This window comes from Bos javanicus, chromosome 1 (genome assembly GCF_032452875.1).
Source record: "Bos javanicus breed banteng chromosome 1, ARS-OSU_banteng_1.0, whole genome shotgun sequence".
Taxonomy (NCBI): Eukaryota; Metazoa; Chordata; class Mammalia; order Artiodactyla; family Bovidae; genus Bos; species Bos javanicus.
In genome coordinates this window covers 98,507,084-98,530,822 of record NC_083868.1, presented here as the reverse complement: position 1 = coordinate 98,530,822, position 23,739 = coordinate 98,507,084, and the positions used below count along the sequence as shown (strand labels likewise).

General features: G+C 37.6%; 1 protein-coding gene across 1 annotated transcript in view; it reads left to right on the top strand.

The window, feature by feature from the left end:
- Window positions 1–15,536, top strand: part of LOC133252773 (EGF-like and EMI domain-containing protein 1) — a gene marked incomplete at its 5' end in the record, with an annotated part of 608,340 nt that extends 592,804 nt beyond the window's left edge. The window contains 3 exons of the mRNA XM_061425692.1: window positions 2,068–2,196; window positions 3,874–4,002; window positions 14,530–15,536. Of these exons, the coding sequence (XP_061281676.1) occupies window positions 2,068–2,196; window positions 3,874–4,002; window positions 14,530–14,681 (410 nt within the window). The remainder of the gene's footprint in view (window positions 1–2,067; window positions 2,197–3,873; window positions 4,003–14,529) is intronic.
- Window positions 15,537–23,739: the final 8,203 nt, after the last annotated feature.

Below are 23,739 nucleotides of genomic sequence, written 5' to 3'. Positions count from 1 at the left end.
CTAGGATTTCAAAAATCTATTCTGGGATCAAAATGTAAATGGATGAATAGAAAAGTATATTGGAAGAGCAATTGACTGTATTTTGGCAATTGATTTGGACATACAGGTGAGGAAGATGTAGGAATCAAAGTGAAGTGAAGTGAAGTCACTCAGTCATGTCCAACTCTTTGCGACCCCATGGACTATAGTCTACCATGCTCCTCTGTCCATGGGATTTTCCAGGCAAGAGTACTGGAGTGGGTTGCCATTTCCTTCTCCAGAGGATCTTCCCGACTCAGGGATCGAACCCAGCTCTCCCGCATTTTAAGCAAGACACTTCACTGTCTGAGCCACCAGGGAAGTCAAAGATAACTCTAAAGTTCTAAGCCGATGGACCTGGAAGAATGATAATATCATTTAGACAAAAGGAAAAGTTGAGCAAACCAACATTTATGAGCTCAGTTTTTTTTAAATAATTAAAATAGGGGAGATAAAGGAGGCTTCCCTGGTAGCTCAGCTGGTTAAAAAAAAAAAGTCTGCCTGCAATGCAGGAAACCCCAGTTTGATTCCTGGGTCAGGAATATCCCTTGGAGAAGAGATAGGCTACCCACTCCAATATCCCTGGGCTTCTCTGGTGGCTTAGTCAGTAAAGAATTAAAGAATCTGCCTGTAATGCGGGAGACCTGGGGATCTCTGGGTTGGGAAGATCCCCTGGAGGAGGGTATGGCAACCCACTCCAGTATTCTTGCCTGGAGAATACCCATGGACAGAGGAGATTTGATTTTTTTTAATGTATTGTCAACAGCAATTAAATAAGATCAAACAAAAGAAACCTTGCACTATATCTTCATTTTTTAAGAGTTAAAATGAGATTCGAAGATGGAAGACTGTATATCATACAAAATAATTCATTCCTCATCTCTTTTTGGTTTTACCTTCTTTTTCTGCTCTCTGATGTCAGTTTTTCTCTGATGTTGAATATATCCTGAGTAACTCCATTTATGCTGAAGTGTCACACACTTGAAGCCTAGGCAAATCCAACTCTAGGTGCCTGGGAAGGAGGGTTGGGGGACACAGAGAGAGGAAGAAATTGTGAAGAGCAAGAGTGAGAGGGAGCGAAAGAGAGAGTGGATAATTGAAGGAAAAGGAAATTGCATACCCCTTCTGTTCCCACTGGTAACCATAGACAAAACCCAAGTAATAAATGAGAATCCTTTGCCTGCTGTCAAAATTAGCTCTCACATACCTCCCTCAGGCTGAGCATCTCCCTGGGCAGAGGACAATTTTAGCATTCCAAGGAGTGCATTTGCTTGGACCACATGGCATCTAAACCAATTACTTCTGATGTTGGACCACATGGTATATAAACCAATTACTTCTGATGTTCAGCCACAAAAATATCTCCAACCATGGAGGAAAAACAGATTGCATTGAACTTGCTAAGAAACAGTTCTACATTATATGTCTATGGGCTATCTAAATAAATTTTTTAAAGATTAAATTTCGCTGACTTTAAAACATGACTTCATAAGATGTTAACTTACTCCATACATATACATCATGTTCTCCATTATTTACTTTCTTCCTCTTTTTCCTCTCCTGTTTTCTTTATATCCCCTTCCATTGTCTATCCCCAGGACTTCAAATACCAAGAGCTATATGAATCACCTTCCACGGATAGTCTCTTATTTATTTAAAGAATTTTAAATTCTCACTAAAGTTAGCCTGGATCTGAAGTTAGAAAACACTGCTATTTTAGGTGTTTAGGTTATTAGAGGGTTTTGATGAAGTCTTTGTCAGACTATAACACATTACAGCAAATCAACTTTATCTACTTGAAGATATCTTACATTTTCTTGTGGACTTTTCTAGACTACTGGTTGAGAATGGCACTGATATATTCACATATCTGCATGACTAAAGTACTGTCACTATGCTTCTCCATGTAATTTTTCCTTGCTTTCCAGTTCTTGTGCCTCTTTTCTCTTTCTTTGGTCCTGGGAAAGAGATTACCTAGAGTATACCCTTTGATTTTTCCCTTATTTATTCTTAAAGCCAAAATAGTGTTTTGACATTTCCATTTTCTAGCATGCCTTCCTGGATTTTATGGTTTGAACTGTGCTCACATTTGTGACTGCAAAAATGGAGCCAGTTGTGATGCAGCCAGTGGACAGTGCATTTGCCCAGCAGGTTTCCATGGCAACCAGTGTGAAAAAGGTATAGCCAGAGTGTTTTTAAGCATTGAATGTGGGAATTCTGTGTGACTGTGAGATCTTTCCATCTGATGGGAAACATGTAAACCTGAATCTCAAACATGGAATAATCACCTGAGCTTCTGATGTGGACATTAAAGTGACAAGAATTCACTCTTACAAGCAGTAAAATGAGTCCTGATTTTATTACTGATTGGTCAAAATTTTTATTCTGCCCTAAATGAAACTATTTAGGATCTCAAAACACCACTAAAGCAGTTAGTCTTCAATGGAAAAGAATTCTGCTTTGAATGAGAAATATTTCATTAAATGCTTTGAAAAGGATGACATGCATTTAGTTCAGTGAAACAGATTCAAGGGCTTTATGAAAATGTTTAAGATGTGAACTAGGCAGAAGAAATAGCAGCCATGAATGTGGATGAAGATATATAGGTGAGAAAGTGGGCTACTCAGTTTGAAATAAAATATTATTAAGCCCTGGTCCATTCAAAACAATACAGAACCACACAGGTTTCAATAAATAATTCCAAGTTTCATTTTAGTTTCTACTATGTTTGCTCTTGTGCATATGGTTACAGCAACCCCAATAATTATAAAGATAATAGAATGATAGTGGTCATTTGACTTTATGTAAATCAAAGTTCTTATCTTAAAGAAGGAACTATATATTAGTTCCATATCTTATTCACATAGGTCACTAGAACTTTACATATAGTATCTCTTGTCCATGCTTTATTCACTTATTCATTTATCATGTAACAATTTGAAAAAATGTACACATATTACCTGCTTGCTATTTAAAGCCTGGGAATATAGTGAAGCTTACCATCTTCTGGAGAAACGGTAAATAAATAAATAGCATTATAAGGAAAACTAAAGTAATGCCTCCCTGGTGGCTCAGTGGTAAAGAATCTGCCTGCCAATGCAGAAGACACAGGTTCCATCCCTGGGTCGGGAAGATCCCTGGGAGAAGCAAATGGCAACCCACTCAGTATTCTTGCTGGGAAATCCCATGGACAGAGGAGCCTGGCAGGCTACAGTCCATGGGGTCACAAAAGAGTCAGACACAACTTAGCAATAAAACAACAACACTTAAAGTAATGTACTTGGCTGGATGACTCAGTCTCATTCCTTAAATTTCTGTCTTCAAAAAGCTTGCTGCTGCTGCTGCTAAGTCGCTTCAGTAGTGTCCGACTCTGTGAGACCCAGTGGATGGCAGCCCACCAGGCTCCCCCATCCCTGGGATTCTCCAGGCAAGAACACTGGAGTGGCTTGCCATTTCCTTCTCCAATGCATGAAAGTGAAAAGTGAACGTGAAGTCGCTCAGTTGTGACCGACCCTCAGCGATCCCATGGACTGCAGCCTTTCAGGCTCCTCCATCCATGGGATTTTCCAGGCAAGAGTACTGGAGTGGGGTGCCACTGCCTTCTCCGTCATTCTAACAGGTGCAAACCAGTGTTGAAGTAAGTCAATTTTAAGGTACAAGTATGAACCTGTGTATAAAATGAAGCTTCATTCCAGAACTTTCCTCCCTTCTTCCAACCAAATAATCTCATTTTATCTTCCCACTATGCTTTTACAGAACAAAAAAAAAAAGAAAGAAACTATCTTAAATCTCAACTTAGGTGCATCAGTGAGAGCTCAAGGAGTTAATTTTTCAGCATTTCTCTTTCCTGGATAGAATGTTTAGCTGGAATGTTTGGAGACAATTGCCATCAACTTTGTGATTGTGAAAGAGAAAGCTCCTGCCACCCAGTAACTGGAAAATGCCTCTGCCCACCTGGGAAAACTGGAGGGAGATGTGATGCTGGTATGAACCAAAACACCTTTGGATGTCTCTCTGACTCATGGGTTATGTGGAAATATATAGACATTTTCATACTAAGAGCATTAGTCAAAGAACATTGCCTGACCACTGCTTGTTACCTTGCCTTACTATGATTAATCAGGGTATGTAGTTGTTACTTTATAGACACCCAAAACCAGTAGCACAACAGACAGAGCATACCTTGTAAGTACCTCAAAGTGATGCAGTTAAACATTGTGATCACAAAGTGATTCAAGAAGATACTAGATTTATAAGGCAATCAAGGTAAGGGCCAGATAGTATTCTTAAAAACAAAGTTTTCAAATACTCTTTGGGAACTGAAACTTATACTTTTTGTTTTGTTTTACTTACAGAAATAACAGCCTTAAATAAAATTGTAATATTCAGGGACTATCTTTAAAAAAAAAGAGAAAATAGATTCAATGAACCATTGACTTCTCGCATGCTGTTAAACTTAACGGATGCATACTAGATGGATAGGTTTTATATTAAATTCACAGTAGTCCTGAAGGACTGACTGTGCCACAGATATAACCCAAAGTAGAGCATTTAATCTCAGAATTTACCTTCTTCATCTGGCTAAAAGGAAGGTTCAGTTCACTTCAGTTCAGTCGCACAGTCATGTCCAACTCTTTGCGACCCCATGGACTGCAGCACACCAGGCCTCCCTATCCATTATCAACACCCAGAGCTTACTCAAACTCATGTCCATAGAGTCGGTGATGCCATCCAACCATCTCATCCTCTGTTGACTCCTTCACCTCCTGCCTTCAATCTTTCATAACATCAGGGTCTTTTCAAATGAGTCACTTCTTTGCATCAGGTGGCCAAAGTATTGGAGTTTCAGCTTCAACAGCAGTCCTTCCAATGAATATTCAGGACTGATTTCCTTTAGAATATCCAATGGACTCTCAAAAGTCTGCTCCAACACCACAATTCAAAAGCATCAGTTCCTCAGCACTCAGCTTTCTTTATAGTCCAACTCTCACATCCATACCTGACAACTGGAAAAACCATATCTTTGATTAGATAGACCTTTGTTGGCAAGTAATGTCTCTGCTTTTGAATATGCTATCTAGGTTGGTCATAACTTTTCTTCCAAGGAGCAAGCATCTTTTAATTTCATGGCTGCAGTCACCATCTGCAGTGATTTTGGATCCCCCCAAAATAAACTCTCTCATTGTTTCCACTGTTTCTCCATCTATTTGCCATGAAGTGGTAGGACCAAATGCCATGATCTTAGTTTTTTTGAATGTTGAGTTTTAAGCCAACTTTTTCACTCTCCTCTTTCACTTTCATCAAGAGGCTCTTCATTTTCTGCCATAAGGGTGGTGTCATCTGCATATCTGAGGTTATTCATATTTCTCCCTGCAATCTTGATTCCAGCTTGTGCTTCTTCCAGACCAGCGTTTCTCATGATGTACTCTGCATATAAGTTAAATAAGCAGGGTGACAATACACAGCCTTGACGTACTCCTTTTCCTATTTGGAACCAGTCTGTTGTTCCATGTCCAGTTCTAACTGTTGCTTCCTGACCTGCATACAGATTTCTCAAGAGGCAGGTCAGGTGGTCTGGTATTCCCATCTCTTTCAGAATTTTCCACAGTTTATTGGGATCCACACAGTCAAAGGCTTTGGCATAGTCAATAAAGCAGAAATAGATGTTTTTTCTGGAACTCTCTTGCTTTTTTTCATGATCCAGCGGATGTTGGAAATTTGATCTCTGGTTCCTCTGCCTTTTCTAAAACCAACTTGAACATCAGGAAGTTCACAGTTCAGATATTGCTGAAGCCTGGCTTGGAGAATTTTGAGCATTACTTTACTAGCGTGTGAGATGAGTGCAATTGTGCGCTGGTTTGAGCATTCTTTGGCATTGCCTTTCTTTGGGATTGGAATGAAAACTGACCTTTTCCAGTCCTGTGGCCACTGCTGAGTTTTCCAAATTTGCTGGCATATTGAGTGCAGCACTTTCACAGCATCATCTTTTAGGATTTGAAATAGCTCAACTGGAATTCCATCACCTCCTAGCTTTGTTCATAGTGATGCTTCCTAAGGTCAATTTGACTTCACATTCCAGGATGTCTGGCTCTAGGTGAGTGATCACACCATCATGATTATCTGGGTCATGAAGATCTTTTTTGTATAGTTCTTCTGTGTTTTCTTGCCACCTCTTAGTGTCTTCTGCTTCTGTTAAGTCCATATAATTTCTGTCCTTTGTTGTGCCCACCCTTGCATGAAATGTTCCCTTTGTATCTCTAATTTTCTTGAAGAGATCTCTAGTCTTTCCCATTCTGTTGTTTTCCTCTATTTCTTTGCATTGATCACTGAGGAAGGCTTTCATTTCTCTCCTTGCTATTCTTTGGAACTCTGCATTCAAATGGGTATATCTTTCCTTTTCTCCTTTGCCTTTCACTTCTCTCTTTACACAGCTATTTGTAAGGCATTTTAGGAATCAGCGAACTAAAATGGACTGGAATGGATGAATTTAACCAAGATGATCATTATATCTACTACTGTGGACACAAATCCCTAAGAAGAAATGGAGTAGCCATCATGATCAACAAAAAAGTCCGAAATGCAGTACTTTGATGAAATCTCAAAAATGAAAGAATGATCTCTGTTCATTTCCAAGGCAAACCATTCAATATCACAGTAATCCTAGTCTATGCCTCGACCAATAAAGCTGAAGAAGCTTAAGTTGAACCGTTCTATGAAGACATACAAGACTTTCTAGAACTAATACCTCAAAAAGATGTCCTTTTCATCATAGGGGACTGGAATGCAAAAGTAGGAAGTCAAGAAATACCTGCGGTAGCAGGCAAATTTGGCCTTGGAGTACAGAATGAAGCAGGGCAAAGGCTAATAGAGTTTTGCCAAGAGAACACACTGGTCCTAGTGAACACCCTCTTCCAACAACACAAGAGAAGACTCTACAGATGGACATCACCAGATGGTCAATACTGAAATCAGATTGATTATATTCTTTTCAGTAAAAGATTTAGAACCTCTATACAGTCAGCAAAAACAAGACCAGGAGCTGACTGTGGCTTGGATCATGGACTCCTTATTGCCAACTTCAGACTTAAGTTGAAGAAAGTAGGGAAAACCATTAGACCATTCAGGTATGACCTAAATCAAATCCCTTATGATTATATAGTGCAAGTGACAAATAGATTCAAGGGATTAGATCTGATAGAGTGTCTGAAGAACTATAGATGGAGGTTCATGACATTGTACAGGAGGCAGGGATCAAGACCATCCCCAAGAAAAAGAAATGCAAAAAAAAGGATGTTCGAGGCTATGTATTTCTAACATCATTTCCAGCACTAATCTGTGATTCTGTAACCTAGAATTTCAATCATGCTGAAAAAGCCTCAGTAACCTTCCAGGTCAGGCTGGTGGCTCACTGGTAAAGAATTCATCTGCTAATATAGGAGATGCAGGTTTAATCCGTGGGTCAGGAAGATCCCCTGAATGAGGAAATGGCAACCTACTCTAGGGTTCTCACCTGGAAAACCCCATCAAAAGAGGAGACTGGTGGGCTATAATTCATGGGGTCACAGAGTCAGACACGACTTAGTAACTGAAAAAATAATACAGCAACGACCTTCTACGCTACAGGAGAGTGCTAGTCACCTAACATCCATCTCCCCCACCCGACCTTGCTGCCGAGAAATAGAAGAAAAACGATTTGCTTTGAATGCCACGCCATGCCCTGCCCTAAACTTTGCTTATATTTATTTCATCTGTATCACAACCCCTTGAAATCATTGCCATTTGATTTCAATGGCAAATTTGATTTCAATGGGAAATCTTATTCCTATTTGACAGATGAGGAAGTGGAGGCACAGAAAGGAAAAAGTGGCAGAGCCAAGATTTGAACCCAGGTAGTCTGGCTTCAGACCTTGGGTGATGCTATTAGAAGGTGATACTGTATATGTAAACATCTGTATCTAGTCCAGAATAAGGAACCTCCAGTGGCTCATTAATAGTCTTGCATTCCTTCCAACCCCTCCTTCTTCCCTTCTGAGCAGACTTACAGGATAAGGCCAAGAGGTTTTGAGTATTAACTAGGAATCCTTTGGCTCTTCAAACTCAGGAGCTTACTGATATTGACATTTCTTCCCTGAAAATCTGCTTCATTTGTATCTTTAATCCTTGTGTTTCTACAATCTGCACTAAAAGTTTCTTGAGAGTCGAATCCATGTTTACTTATTTTTATCAAAAACATTTAGAATTAGGTCTAGTGCATGATAGCCTCAGCAAAATTTTTTTGAATTCATTCTTGCTTCCTTTCTCCATTTTCTGAATGGAGTCATGATAGAAGTACCTGAACTTGGTCACATATAAACTAAATTCATCAGAATACACATCCACATGACATCATGGTGAAGCTACAGGACACAGTCTCCAATGAAATGCTCACTAAAGGCAGTGCTTTATGCATTTGTGGATTCATCTAAATCCTCAAGAAAACCATTAATGTATATTGAATGCATATTATCAGCTAGGCATTTTCACTTATACTAGATGCCTTTAATATTATCACTATGCCCATTTTCTAGGTGAGGAAGCTGGGCGCTGAAGGTTAAGTAAGTTCCACAAGATTCAGTTCAGTTCAGTTCAGTCGCTCAGTCATGTCTGACTCTTTGTGACCCCATGAATCACAGCACGCCAGGCCTCCCTGTCCATCAACAACTCCCAGAGTTCACTCAAACTCATGTCCATCGAGTTGGTGATGCCATCCAGCCATCTCATCCTCTGTCATCCCCTTCTCCTCCCACCCCCAAACCGTCCCAGCATCAAAATCTTTTCCAATGAGTCAATTCTTCGCATGAGGTGGCCAAAGTACTGGAGTTTCAGCTTTAGCATCAGTCCTTCCACTGAACACCCAGGACTGATCTCCTTTAGGATGGACTGGTTGAACCTCCTTGCAGTTCAAGGGACTCTCAAGAGTCTTCTCCAACACCACAGTTCAAAAGCATCAATTCTTTGGCGCTCAGCCTTCTTCACAGTCCAACTCTCACATCCATACATGACCACAGGAAAAACCATAGCCTTGACTAGATGGACCTTTGTTGGCAAAGTAATATCCCTGCTTTTCAATATACTATCTAGGTTGGTCATACCTTTCCTTCCAAGGAGTAAGCATCTTTTAATTTCATGGCTGCAGTCACCATCTGCAGTCATTTTGGATCCCCCCAAAATAAAGTCTGACACTGTTTCCATTGTTTCCCCATCTATTTCCCATGAAGTGATAGGACCAGATGCCATGATCTTCGTTTTCTGAATGTTGAGCTTTAAGCCAACTTTTTTACTCTCCACTTTCACTTTCATCAAGAGGCTTTTTAGTTCCTCTTTACTTTCTGCCATAAGGGTGGTGTCATCTGCATATCTGAGGTTATTCATATTTCTCCTGGCAATCTTGATTCCAGCTTGTGCTTCCTCCAGCCCAGCGTTTCTCATGAGGTACTCTGCATATAAGTTAAATAAGCAGGGTGACAATATACAGCCTTGACGAACTCCTTTTCCTATTTGGAACCAGTCTGTTGCTCCATGTCCAGTTCTAACTGTTGCTTCCTGACTTGCATACAGGTTTCTCAAGAGGCAGGTCAGGTGGTCTGGTATTCCCATCTCTTTCAGAATTTTCCACAGTTTATTGGGATCCACACAGTCAAAGGCTTTGGCATAAACAATAAAGCAGAAATAGATGTTTTTTCTGGAACTCTCTTGCTTTTTCCATGATGCAGCGGATGTTGGCAATTTGATCTCTGGTTCCTCTGCCTTTTCTAAAACCAACTTGAACATCTGGAAATTTCACAGTTCAGATATTGCTGAAGCCTGGCTTGGAGAATTTTGAGCATTACTTTACTAGCATGTGAGATGAGTGCAATTGTGCAGTAGTTTGAGCATTCTTTGGCATTGCCTTTCTTTGTGATTGGAATGAAAACTGACCTTTTCCAGTCCTGTGGCCACTGCTGAGTTTTCCAAATTTGCTGGCATATTGAGTGCAGCACTTTCACAGCATCATCTTTCAGGATTTGGAATAGCTCAACTGGAATACCATCACCTCCACTAGCTTTGTTCGTAGTGATGCTTTCTAAGGCCCACTTGACTTCACATTCCAGGATGTCTGGCTCTAGGTCAGTGATCACAACATCGTGATTATCTGGGTCATGAAGATCTTTTTTGTACAGATCTTCTGTGTATTCTTGCCACCTCTTCTTAATATCTTCTGCCTCTGTTAGGTCCATACCATTTCTGTCCTTTATTGTGCCCATCTTTGCATGAAATGTTCCCTTGGTATCTCTAATTTTCTTGAAGAGATGTCTAGTCTTTCCCATTCTGTTTTTTTCATCTATTTCTTTGCATTGATTGCTGAGGAAGGCTTTCTTATCTCTCCTTGCTATTCTTTGGAACTCTGTATTCAGATGCTTATATCTTTCCTTTTCTCCTTTGCTTTTCACTTCTCTTCTTTTCACAGCTATTTGTAAGGCCTCCTCAGACATGCATTTTGCTTTTTTGCATTTTTTTTCCATGGGGATGGTCTTGATCCCTGTGTCCTGTACAGTGTCACGAACCTCCGTCCATAGTTCATCAGGCACTCTGTCTATCAGATCTAGTTCCTTAACCTATTTCTCACTTCCACTGTAAAATCATAAGGGATTTGATTTCTGTCATACCTGAATGGTCTAGTGGTTTTCCCTATTTTCTTCAATTTCAGTCTGAATTTAGCAATAAGGAGTTCATGATCTGAGCCAGTCAGCTCCTGGTCTTGTTTTTGCTGACTGTATAGAGCTTCTCCATCTTTGGCTGCAAAGAATATAATCAGTCTGATTTCGGTGTTGACCATCTGGTGATGTCTATGTGTAGTCTTCTCTTGTGTTGTTGGAAGAGGGTGTTTGCTATGACCAGAGCTTTCCCCTGGCAAAACTCTATTAGCCTTTGCCCTGCTTCATTCTGTACTCCAAGGCCAAACTTGCCTGTTACTCCAGGTGTTTCTTGACTTCCTACTTTTACATTCCAGTCCCCTATAATGAAAAGGACATCTTTTTTTGGGTGTTAGTTCTAAAAGGCCTTGTAGGTCTTCATAGAACCATTCAACATCAGCTTCTTCAGTGTTACTGGTTGGGGCATAGGCTTGGATTACCGTGATATTGAATGGTTTGCCTTGGAAACAAACAGAGATCATTCTGTCGTTTTTGAGATTGCATCCAAGTACTGCATTTCAGACTTTTTTTGACCATGATGGCTACTCCATTTCTTCTAAGGGATTCCTGCCCACAGTAGTAGATATAATGGTCATCTGAGTTAAATTCACCCAGTCCAGCCCCTTTTAGTTCGCTGATTCCTAGAATGTCGACGTTCACTCTTGCCATCTCGTGTTTGACCACTTCCAATTTGCCTTGATTCATGGACTTGACATTCCAGGTTCCTATGCAATAGTACTCTTTACAGCATCGGACCTTGCTTCTATCACCAGTTCCATCCACAGCTGGATATTGTTTTTGCTTTGGCTCCACCCCTTCATTCTTTCTGAAGTTATTTCTCCACTGATCTCCAGTAGCATATTGGGAACCTACCGACCCGGGGAGTTCCTCTTTCAGTATCCTATCATTTTGCCTTTTCATACTGTTCATGGGGTTCTCAAGGCAAGAATATTGAAGTGGTTTGCCATTCCCTTCTCCAGTGGACCAAATTCTGTCAGACCTCTCCACCATGACCCTCCCGTCTTGGGTTGGCCCCATACGGCATGGCTTAGTTTCATTGAGTTAAACAAGGCTGTGGTCCATATGATCAGATTGGTTAGTTTTCTGTCATTATGGTTTTAGTGTGTCTGCCCTCTGATGCCCTCTCGCAACACCTACTGTCTTACTTTGGTTTCTCTTACCTTGGACATGGGGTATAGCTGGTAAATGGGAGCTTAGGGATTTGAAACAAGCAGTCTGGATCCAGAATTAGACTTTTAACATCACCACTAGATACTGCCTCTCAAGGAAAAGAAAGAGATAGGAACTGCTTTCAGGTGTCTATCTGCCTCATCCACTAACCAGAGTGAGTGCTGTTTAATTTAATTTAATTTAAAATTCACCTCCACAGTCACACATGACATTAAGTGCTCAGTGGCCACATGACTAGTGGCTACAGTATTGAATAGCTCGGTATAGAACATTTTCATCATTTCAGAAAGTTCTATCTGACAACATTTGGCAATGACTTAAAACTAGCCACTAAACCAGGAGAGCTGATGGACAAGCTGAAAATTAAAACCTTACTGTATGGAGTTTCTATGGACTAAATTCGCTATCACATAGTCTCTTTCATCCACAAGTAAATTGCCACGTGACAGTGGATGCTTTGTATTAACTTGTTAATTCTAGGTGGGCACCTCAAGGCCTCTCTTGTTGTGAGCTCTTTGGGGTACCCATGGCCTACACAGACGTACTGTGGGCTCTTTTATTTGCATTTTTATTTTCAATTAGGCACAGTTCATCTGCGATATTAACTGTGAACAGCTGTGTCTGTGCAGGCACTATAAAGATAAAAGACCTCATTTTAATTTGAACTCTGGTAAAGAACCTATTAAACAGCCATAATATTAATTCATAAAAGAATGTAGCAGCTTTTTATTGGATTACTTCCCCACCCCCTTGGTAAATTAACATTTGCAGACATTCAAACAGATGTCTTAAATACACATCGTTATTAACATGAAAATGTGGTATTTTTGTAAATTAAAATCAGATTCTGAACTGCTCAGGAGAGATCCTGACTCATAACTCTTTTTCAAACAAGAAAACTAGGCCTTAAAAACCAAATTAAGTAATCCTTCCACACACTAGGCAGCGGTGGGTGTGTTAGGTTAAATTCCAAATGACACAGAGTTTTGTTTTGTTTTGTTTGTTCATAAAGTTTGATGATTAAAAAAAAAAAAGATTCATTTCAGAGTAGTATTTGCATCACCTCCCAAGTTCCTTCTGCCTACCTGTTGTTCCTTGATTTAGGAAGGAATTGAGTTTTTGTTTACTCATGTTGAAACTCTGTCAAAAGAATTAATTGTAAAATTGACATATGTTTTCCTTTATCTCATATTTTAAATGCAACTAGTTAATTAAGATGAGAGCTAGACCATGCCTAAATCTATCTTCATTATCCAAGAAAGAAAATTAAAATAAACATGCACTGCTTATGGAATATTTAGGGTGAATCTCTAACCCAGCAAAAAGAATTTTGAGACCAGAAAGAAATGTTTAACAAAATTTTGCTCACAGACTTAGAATCTGCTCTAGGTGTCTGTATCTTTGTATTTATATTGCTGTCTCTAATTTTTTCTGCCTTCCAGCTTTCCACTTTCTGCTTTGGGCTTTCTTTTCCATATGCTTAATACTTGGTGTCTTTCTACATGGTACTGCAGAATAAGGAATGAGAACTTAGAAATTCACCTCTGCCATTTTCCAGGGGTCTAACATTTGAGAAGTTCCCTTAAGACATTCAAACCTTAGTTCATCTCTTTCCAGAATGAGAAAGCTTACCTCACCAGCATTCCTACCTCACAGGTGTTTGTTAGAGCCAATTAAGATATATTAGGAACCCATTTTGAAAAATGGCATAGAGCTAGATGAATGTTATTATTGCAAAGTTAAGTTTCTCTGGTCCTTAAACGTTGGTAAATTGAGTTATTTCCCAGTCTTGCCTGACTGCCTAAGAAATGTGAAACCATCTTCTGTTTCCATGGGCTGGGCTTGGCTTTCTTCCCAAGCTCACAATCCTTCAGAAACAGAACCTGTTAATTCTCTGCTAAGTCTCTGCTGGATATCAGACTAAGACAAAATATGCAGGTTGGGGTGTGATTTTGGAAGGGAGACTTTTTTTTAGTCCATATTTTATTGTTTCGATAAAGCTAACACTTTTTAATTCCTTTTCATTTATTTACTGATTGTGATCACAATGCAATTCAAGTTAAAGGTAGTTATAACCCTTTAGTACATATAGCAGGATCCTCCATGAGATCTATAATCCTTTCAACATATGTTAAGAGATGAAAAAATTGAATTTAACGTCATTTCATTTTCAGCAACATAAGCACAAGTAATTGTGTTTTCAACCTAAAGGCAAATTTCATATATTGTGTTTTCTGGGTAAGTGTTGCCTTTTTCTGACCTCAAGACAACTAATCCATTTTCCTCGTGTCCCTCACAAAGCGCTACTATAAGCTGTATCAAATAATCTAATTTTGAGAAGGCATTTTGAAAATATCAGTTGCTGTCCTGTCTTCTCATCTGTTTGATTTTGTCACTGACTTTCTTAACACTCTTCAGCCTCCTCCTGTTTCCCATTAAAGTCCTTACTTTCTTATATAACATTCTAAGCATGGGAAAAAGATACCAATGGTTAACCAGAATTCTTTACAAGCCTATCATTATCTTATTGAATTCCAAGAAATAGTAGTAAAAAGACTGACTGAAATGCATATTTGAATTGGTTTTGTTTTTATTTTCCCCCTCACAGAATGCAGGTCAGGCCAATACGGACCCAACTGCTCTCTGAAGTGCCGGTGCACCCACACAGCTCACTGTGACCCTCTTAATGGGCACTGCAATTGCCCCCCAAAGAGAATGGGTCCAACCTGTGAGGAAGATGGTTTGGATGATCCTCAGTAACCAAATGCTAACAGCTTTTCAGCGGATGAATAGAATTTTGCTGAGGTTCACCCATGGTTCATCATCTTAACTTTGGCAGAGAAATGTACTTACTCAACCATCTTCAGCCCAACCTCGCCTGTTGTGAGGTGAAAGACAGGACGTCTCAACTTTATGGCCTCCAAGCACAAGTTCCACTCTCTAGCCTACCCTTCCCAACTCGCTGAAGAACATGCCCAAGAAAAAGAGAATGTTTTTTTAAGGTCCCAAATTGTAGTAACATTTTGGACTAATAAATGAAACTCTTTTTTTTATATGCACAGGAGGTATTTAAATTTGGAAGTAAGAACTGCTTTTCAGTTCAGGTTGGACTGCACTGAAATATTCACACCTATTCACTGAAGACCTCAGTGACCATTAAGTAGCTGGATCCTCTTTAGAAATGTCTAGAATTTCATCTATTTATTCTCAGTATCCTGCTTCACAGCTAAGTCAGCTTCAGATTGTTAATGTATTGTATTTCAAACATGACTTTTGGTGTGGGAGGCTATTAAGACTTTAGCCACATAAAGATCAGGGTTAAAGTATGACGTGCAGACTTACAATGAATCATCAAAATGTTTAATGGTGTTCTCCTCATCACTGGTCAGCAGACAGGAAGAAAAAATGAGTACAACTGATCAAGGGAAGTGCTTAGCCTGCTCCACAGATTACCCATGGAGTAGGACCTGATTGGAAGTAAGCTTTTAATCCACACTGTAATCTTGACTCAAGCTGTTCATCATTTAGGTTGGTTCTATAACATGTGTAAGCATGAGCCATGTGATGAGCCCCAGAGAGACATATCAATAAATATGATTATATTCTTGCTCTCAACTGGTTTATAAGTGTTTAAAATTTCAGATGACTGCTTAATTCACTTTAAATAACAATAATTTTCTTGATTAGAAATGTTGTTATTCATGTTATCTAATAGGATAAACAGAGAATACTGAAATTACATAACTATATATTTGACTTAAAACAATATGTACACAATATAGTATTTAAAGCTCTTAAATAAAATTTTAAATAAAATATTTAAAACTTTAAAATAAAATCTGAAGAAAGCTTTGACAGAGATTTATGAAAAATGTTTGGTGTATCAATTCACTAGTTTCTGATCGTTACTTAACATTTATCTTCCTATATCTCAGCACACTTGACAGAGATATATCATATCTACAATAGACAGCCATGTCAAATTTACTGTTATTAAATAATATGAAAGATATAATTAGATAACATCCCCAAGGATTGCATCTAAATTTGCTTTGGTCTTAAAAGAGTTACAATCAACTTATCCTTTTTTAGTCTCCATCTATAGTATTAAAGTTTTATGTTTACAATTAAAGTCATTTTAACTATTTTTATCCAATCAATTGAAAACTATGCCTTATTCCGAATATTTGACCATTTTCCTTACCTTTTATTTTTAAAACTTCTCTCAGCTTTCCTCATCTTACCTGCAAAGAGTATAAGCAGGCTTCTTTCTCACACTGCCATGTACCACTGAACTCCCTTCATTTCAAGACTTAAAAAACAGTGACTGCAAACAGGGGAGAAAAGCAAGATACCAGATTTCTCTTCCTTACTAGAGATTTTATCACTTAGTAAGACACAAAATAATTTGGCAGGAAAAAAGAAAAATAAGAGATTTCTTTAGGTTGAGTTTTTTCTTATGTATTACTTGAAAGAGAAAGTGAAAGTCTCTCAGGCCGATCCTTTGCCACCCCATGGACTGTACAGTCCGTGGAATTTTCCAGGCCAGAATACTGGAATGGGTAGCCTTTCCCTTCTCCAGGGAATCTTCCCAACTCAGGGACCGAACTCAGGTCCAGATTGTTTACCAGCTGAGTCACAAGGGAAGCCCTCTGTATTGCTTAAGTCTTTATAAATGAGAAGCCATATATAAAATGTCAAGCCCAATTCTTGGCAAATGGCAGATAGTCCATATATGATCTCTTTTGTCTCCTTTTCCACCCCAAGCTCTAAAACTAATTATGAGAGTAGGAAAGCAGAGTCATTGAATGAATCACTAGTCACACAGTCATGTGACCCTTTAGACAAACTGTGTTTGGCTTTCATAGCTCTACCATTCAACAGGAATCAGTGCAAGTTACCATAGCCCCTTTTCTTTACAAAATTTTTATAGATTTCCCTTTCATATCAAAAAGGGAAATAGAAAAATATTTAAAACCCAGAAGGTTTCCATTTTACTTTTAGTCACCTTGAAAAATCTTAAGTGGGACCCTACAAAAAGTTAATAGTCATGTGGTAAATCATCTGTTCTAAAAATATTCCGGTTTTTTCTCTTTGAGGACACTAACAGATGTCTAAAAATCATTTAGGCAATGACATTTCATTCATGGACCAGCATATAATAAACGTTAATCTTAATTTAACAGATGGAAAAGTATAAGATAGAATTTCCTTATAAAATCATGTAACAGAATTAAAAAACTCATTTTTAAATCACTGGCATGTTAAAATGCTTTCAATCAAGAAGATAGTCTACAATGACCCACACTTCTGAATAAATATAGCATACTTTTTACTTCTGTAAGGGTTTACCTGAGCTTTCTACTTGTCAACAGCTACTGAGGTATAGTGAAGTATAATTTGGCTACCAAGAAATACTTTGCACAAAAGTTTTAAATTCAACTATTGTTTAAAGTGAAGCATGATTCAATAGACATGTCTTTTTAAAACTAAAGTTCAATGTCAAATTAGAATCATTGTCATTGGGTAGAAACACTTTTTATTATTCCTTCTGCTTCTCCCTATATAATCTGCTCTTTGAAATGTGGAAATGCTGACCCCAAAAGAAATTCGTCCACCCATAATACCTCTTTCAAAGGTGCCTATGTTGTTATGTTTCAGTCTCTCATTTGAAATACAAGAGCAGAGTGGGGATTACTATGCTTTTCTGCAATAATATAGCTCAAGTTTAAAGAAAAGTGAGCAGATGTATGGAAGTGTGCTGGCTAATTTGGAGTTTTAATCTAAAAAGCCTGGGATATACCATTTCAGTTTAACACCTAACTTTCCTCTTGCTCTTTCTAACTTCTACATTCATTTATTGAGTTTTCCAGATGAGACAGCTATTTGACACAGGTTAAATTATTTTTAGAGAACTTGGAAATCATTCCAAGAGTTAGTGGCAAGAATGGCATTTCCTTTGTTAGAAATAGCAAAGAGGGTTTGGCTTCTCCTGGGCCTCTTTCACCTTGGTTTCTCCAAGACCTGGTAATACAGATGTAGCAAGAATTTAAAAAAGCATTTTGATGAAGTGAACAAATAATAGCAACTGTCTACACTCTAGGAGTTATGTATTCAATTCAGTTGAAATAACTTTTCATGGTTCTATAACAGAAAAAAAAATCCAAGTAGCTGAGTTTTTAAATTAGATTTCAAAGTGATTCCAAAGTTTTGACTCTTTTGCTAATCATGAGGAAACTATGTCCTACTTTCTCTGCTTATGTTTTAGTTTTCCTAAATCAAAACACAAAAAACAATAATTAAGGTCAAAGAAATCTGTTTAAAAGCAGTAGATATCTCTTTTCTATACTTTTACAAATACTGACACACTCTTTCATCTCTAAAAGCTTTGTCAGGATTATAGGAAACACTATTTAATAATTCTTATTTTTATATTTATGTGCAAATAGCTTAAATTTTGAAGAAAATTAATTCAAATGGCAAATATTAACATTTTTATTTATATTCTTCCACTGGATATCTTAAAAATATGTAAAGTTTCATAATGACTCTACTTGAAAAGACTATAAGAATATCTATGAAATATAACTTTATTGCTCAGACCTCATGAGAAAAGTTCAACAGTGGTCCATCAGACAAAAAGATTCATGTGAATAATTGGATGTTAAGTGCTTAAGTGTTGACAATATCAGTCTCTTGAAATGGAGAACATTGGTTTGTAAATAAAATTCCATACGTAAGACTTGGATGAATTTGGTAGCTAAGTTTAACATATATTTGATGAATAATCGAACTTGTAACTGATTAGATATATAATCCATTGGTAATATTTGAAATCGTTTATTGACTGAAAAATGGCCTTCATTAGTGTTGCTTTTTAACTATTACCTAAAAAGCAATTTTCTGTATTTTTAACTTTTGTCTGAATTTATTAATACACTGAGAGATATTAATATTTATTGTTTACAACACTAGGTACTATTGAAAGCATGAAAAAATAGTGGTGAACAAGATGGATGTATTCCCTGCCCTCATAAATTTACAGTCTAGTATAAGACATTAGCCAAGGAGAACAATGTTTTTAAACATTCTTAGCTTTGCAGTGAGTTTTAGAGTTCATTAATCCTTTCCTAAGTCTATTTCTCATAAATTTGTTAATGCTTCTATATTAACACACACTTTGATAAATCAAATATATCCTACTTAACTTTAAAAAATCCACACACAAGATTTTACTCTTAATGTCACTACAGGAAATGAAATATTTTTTAAAAACGTGTGAAATACCATTTACATTTATAGAAAACTCTATTTTTTTTTGTAATGTAAAAAGGAAGTCCACTTTCAAATCTATTCTTGTAGTTCTAGTGGCATGGAGATTTAGGTTGTGGAAGTAGAGAAAAAAAGAAAATATTTCTCTTATTCTGAAACCAATATGTTCTTTCACCATCCACTACTGCCTTCTCTTTTGGTCAAGATAAGTGTTTCCCAGTGAGAGAGGAGAGTTTGCAGACATTTTTAAGAATATGATTTTATAATAAGGTGTAATTCTCTCAAGTATTAAAAAAAATCTTGCTATTTTAATGATGTCTGAAAATAAGATTAGATTATTTCTTTTTTCAATTGTCGTAAAAGACATACAATGTAAAATTTACCATTTTACCAATTTTTAAGTACCTAATTCAGTGGTATTAAGAACATTCACATTGTTATGCTACAATCACCAAGGATTATTTCTTTTTTTATAGGAAGAACTTCTTGATTCCAGTTGAATAATATGTAGAGTCCTCAGTATAAATTATTAGTCTACTTGAATGCTTAATCATATATTGCCTGCACTTTTGAAGTTTTTCATATGTTTGTGAATGCTTTGATTATTTGAAAATATGCTTTCTATAATAGTTTCTTCCTATTCGCTAGATGTTTCTGAAAACAAAGACATTCTTCTTATTTAAACAATTATGCTTTTCTTAAGGATCATGCAATAAGAAAAGCAGCCATTGTTTGCTACATGTGTCACAGTTGTAGCTTATCCATTTTTTCATGTTTCTAAACGTACTGAAGAAAAATCCAAAAATAAGCACACTCATTGCTCTATGAAATATTAATCCAACTTGTAATTCTGTTTAAACAACCCTCGTGAATTTCCTGTTTGTACTCTTTTCTTCAATATCTCTACCCATGACTCCACTCTGGCCTTGACTCAGTCACAGTATCAAGGCCATAGTACAAAGGCTCTCAAAGCCTTGTTGTCTCAAACAATACGTATTCCATGAAATTAGAAAAGAATAGTGTTTAATAAGAGAAGGGAGATGGAGAGGAGACTTGTGGGAGTGTTATAGTCAGAACAACACTACGACTTGAAAACTCAGGGTTAAACATGGATTAAATAATATGCTTCACTGAAATGTTTGGAGTGCTAATATGGATTTGTGAATTTCAAATAGGAAGACACAGTATGCAAAAAATTCCAAATTGTTTAGGTAGTTTTTTTTTTTTTTTTTTGAGGAGAATTTTGAAAAACAAGTGTCCCAGGAAACATTTTTTGTGGAAAATGGGAGTAAATGTATACTTGAGTCTTCAAAAACATACTTGGTCTGGATATCCTGATCACACCTTTTTATGGCGCTTCTAGTAACTGCCTGAGAGGATTCTAAGCAAGACCTATATTAATTTATAGTTTCCCACAAATTTGCCCTGAGTCAGTAAGTTTTTCTCAAAATGGAACTTTGAAATGCAAAGTAAAATGTTGAAACTCTCAAGAGATCTGCTTTTCTTTTTGTCTTAATATGAGAAATTGAGTAAATTGTTTTTAAATATTCAGGACAATTAGGAAGTTGTGAAATAAATTATATTCTTGTTGTTTTCTTTAATTTTTTTTTTACTGAAGGATAATTGCTTTACAGAATTTTGTTGTTTTCTGTCAAACCTCAACATGAATCAGCCATAGGTATACAAATATATTCTTTTTAAATGAAATATTATAAAAGGCATACAGAAATGTGTGTTAGAAAAATAAAAGACTAAAGTTTTGCTAACATCTGGGCATTTTATAGTAGTTTTATATACCATATTTTGAACAACCCATGGGGATTATTTAAATGCATTAAAAATTCCAAAGCAAGAATGTTTAATAGCACACTGGAATGAATGTAATTTCTTTTTGAGAATTGCTAAATGGTTGCATAAGTTGTTGTCACGTCATAATTGAAGTATGTGGATTCTGGTGATATTAGAGTTATTATGATCTATTATTTACTAATGATGGTTATATCACTTATTAAATGTTTAACATAAATTATCTCTAGTTCTACACACACACACACACACACACACCTATTTATGTTGATAGTGGTTCAAGTTTGTGGAGAATTTCCTTTTGGATTATATATTTTAGACATTTTCTGTTAAAACTCCATTAAAAATTTCAAGTTATTAAAAATAAATGTATAAGCTGTAGCATTCAGAAATATCATCTTCCTTACTTTTAAACAATTCCAATTCTATGTGACATATATATTTAAATTAATAATTAATAAATTGCAATCCCCTAAGAGTAATGATTCATATTATATCAAGCTAAACTACATTCTCTATTGGTTATTTGAGATACAGTAAACCTGGACTGTGAAGAAGGCTGAGCGCCGAAGAATTGATGCTTTTGATCTGTGGTGTTGGAGAAGACTCTTGAGAGTCCCTTGGACTGCAAGGAGATCCAACCGGTCCATTCTGAAGGAGATCAGCCCTGGGTGTTCTTTGGAAGGAGTGATGCTAAAGCTGAAACTCCAATACTTTGGCCACCTCATGCGAAGAGTTGACTCATTGGAAAAGACTCATGCTGAGAGGGATTGGGGGCAGGAGGAGAAGGGGACGACAGGATGAGATGGCTGGATGGCATCACCAACTCGATGGACATGAGTTTGAGTGAACTCTGGGAGTTAGTGATGGACAGGGAGGCCTGGTGTGCTGCGATTTATGGGGTCACAAAGGGTCAGACACGACTGAGCGACTGAACTGAACTGAACCTAGCTATATTATGTGTTAGGTAACCAAACAAAACAAGGAAGGGATATTTACAAAATAGAGAATTCTATATACTTGGAATCATAGAAGAACAGAATTAGAAAAGACCTTAAAGAGGCTACTCTAGTCTTTTTTTTGGGTGGCGGGGGAATGAAACCAAGAATCACAGGATGAAGACTTTTTCATCTCTTATCTCCTGTCTTATGTCTTTCATCTTTTGCCTTTTGATTCTGCCTTTTCCAAGACATATGAAAAATTCTTCTGACTTAGGAAGGTCACTGAACTTTGCTTTACAGAAATCCCTTTGAATTCTAGCTTTCGTGTCATAGACCTTCCAAACTTTCAGTGGCACGATTTAGTAGTTATGCTTGCTCTATCTGGGAACAGTACTTTTATACAGATATAAAGAATTGAAGCCAGAGGTCTAGGGCCCTACACTGATTTCACTGCCTTCTGAATTTTAAACATCTTTATATCTTCTTTGGCGTATATTATTCAAATATCCTATATGTTAAAAAAACAGTTTCAGTTCAGTTCACTTCAGTTGCTCAGTCAAGTCTGACTCTTTGATATTCCATGGACTGCAGCATGCCAGGCTTCCCTGTCTGTCACCAAATCCCGGAGCTTGCTCAAACTCATGTCCACAGAGTCAATGATGCCATCCAACCATCTCATCCTTTGTTGTCCCCTTCTCCTCCTGACTTCAATCTTTCACAGCATCAGGGTCTTTTCAAATGAGTCAGTTCTTCGCATCAGGTGGCCAAGCTATTGGAGTTTCAGCTTCAGCATCAATCCTTCCAATGAATATTCAGGACTGATTTCCTTTAGGATTGACTGGCTGGATTTCCTTGCAGGCCAAGGGACTCTCAAGAGTCTTCTCCAACACCACAGTTCAAAAGCATCAATTCTTTGGTGCTCAGCTCTCTTTATAGTCCAACTCTCACACCCATACATGACTGGAAAAAACATAGCTTTGACTAGATGGACCTTTGTTGGCAAAGTAATGTCTCTGCTTTTTAATATGCTGTCTAGGTTAGTCATAGTTTTTCTTCCAAGGAGTAAGCGTCTTTTAATTTCATGGCTGCAATCACCATCTGCAGTGATTTTGGAGTCCCCAAAAGTAAAGTGTGCTGCTGTTTCCACTGTTTCCCCATCTATTTGCCATGAAGTGATAGGACCAGATGCCATGATGTTAGTTTTTTGAATGTTGAGTTTTAAGCCAACTTTTTCACTCTTCTCTTTCACTTTCATCAAGAGGCTCTTTAGTTCTTCTTCACTTTCTGCCATAAGGGTGGTGTCATCTGCATATCTGAGGTTATTGATATTTCTACTGGCAATCTTGATTCCAGCTTGTGCTTCCTCCAGCCTGACATTTCACATGATGTTCTCTGCATATAAGTTGAATAAGCAGGGTGACAGTATATAGCCTTGACATACACTTTTCCTAAATTGGAAACAGTCTGTTGTTCCATGTTCAGTTCTAACTGTTGCTTCTTGACCTGCAGACGGGTTTCTCAGGAGGCAGGTCAGGTGGTCTAGTATTCCCATCTCTTTCAGAATTTTCCAGTTTGTTGTGATCCACAGAGTCAAAGGCTTTGGGGTAGTCAATAAAGCAGAAGTTGATGTTTTCCTGGAACTCTCTTGCTTTTTTGATGATCCAACAGATGTTGGCAATTTGATCTCTGGTTCCTCTGCCTTTTCTAAATTCAGCGTGAACAACTGAAAGTTCTCAGTTCATGTATTGCTGACACCTGGCTTGGAGAATTTTGAGCATTACTTTGCAAGTGTGTGAGAT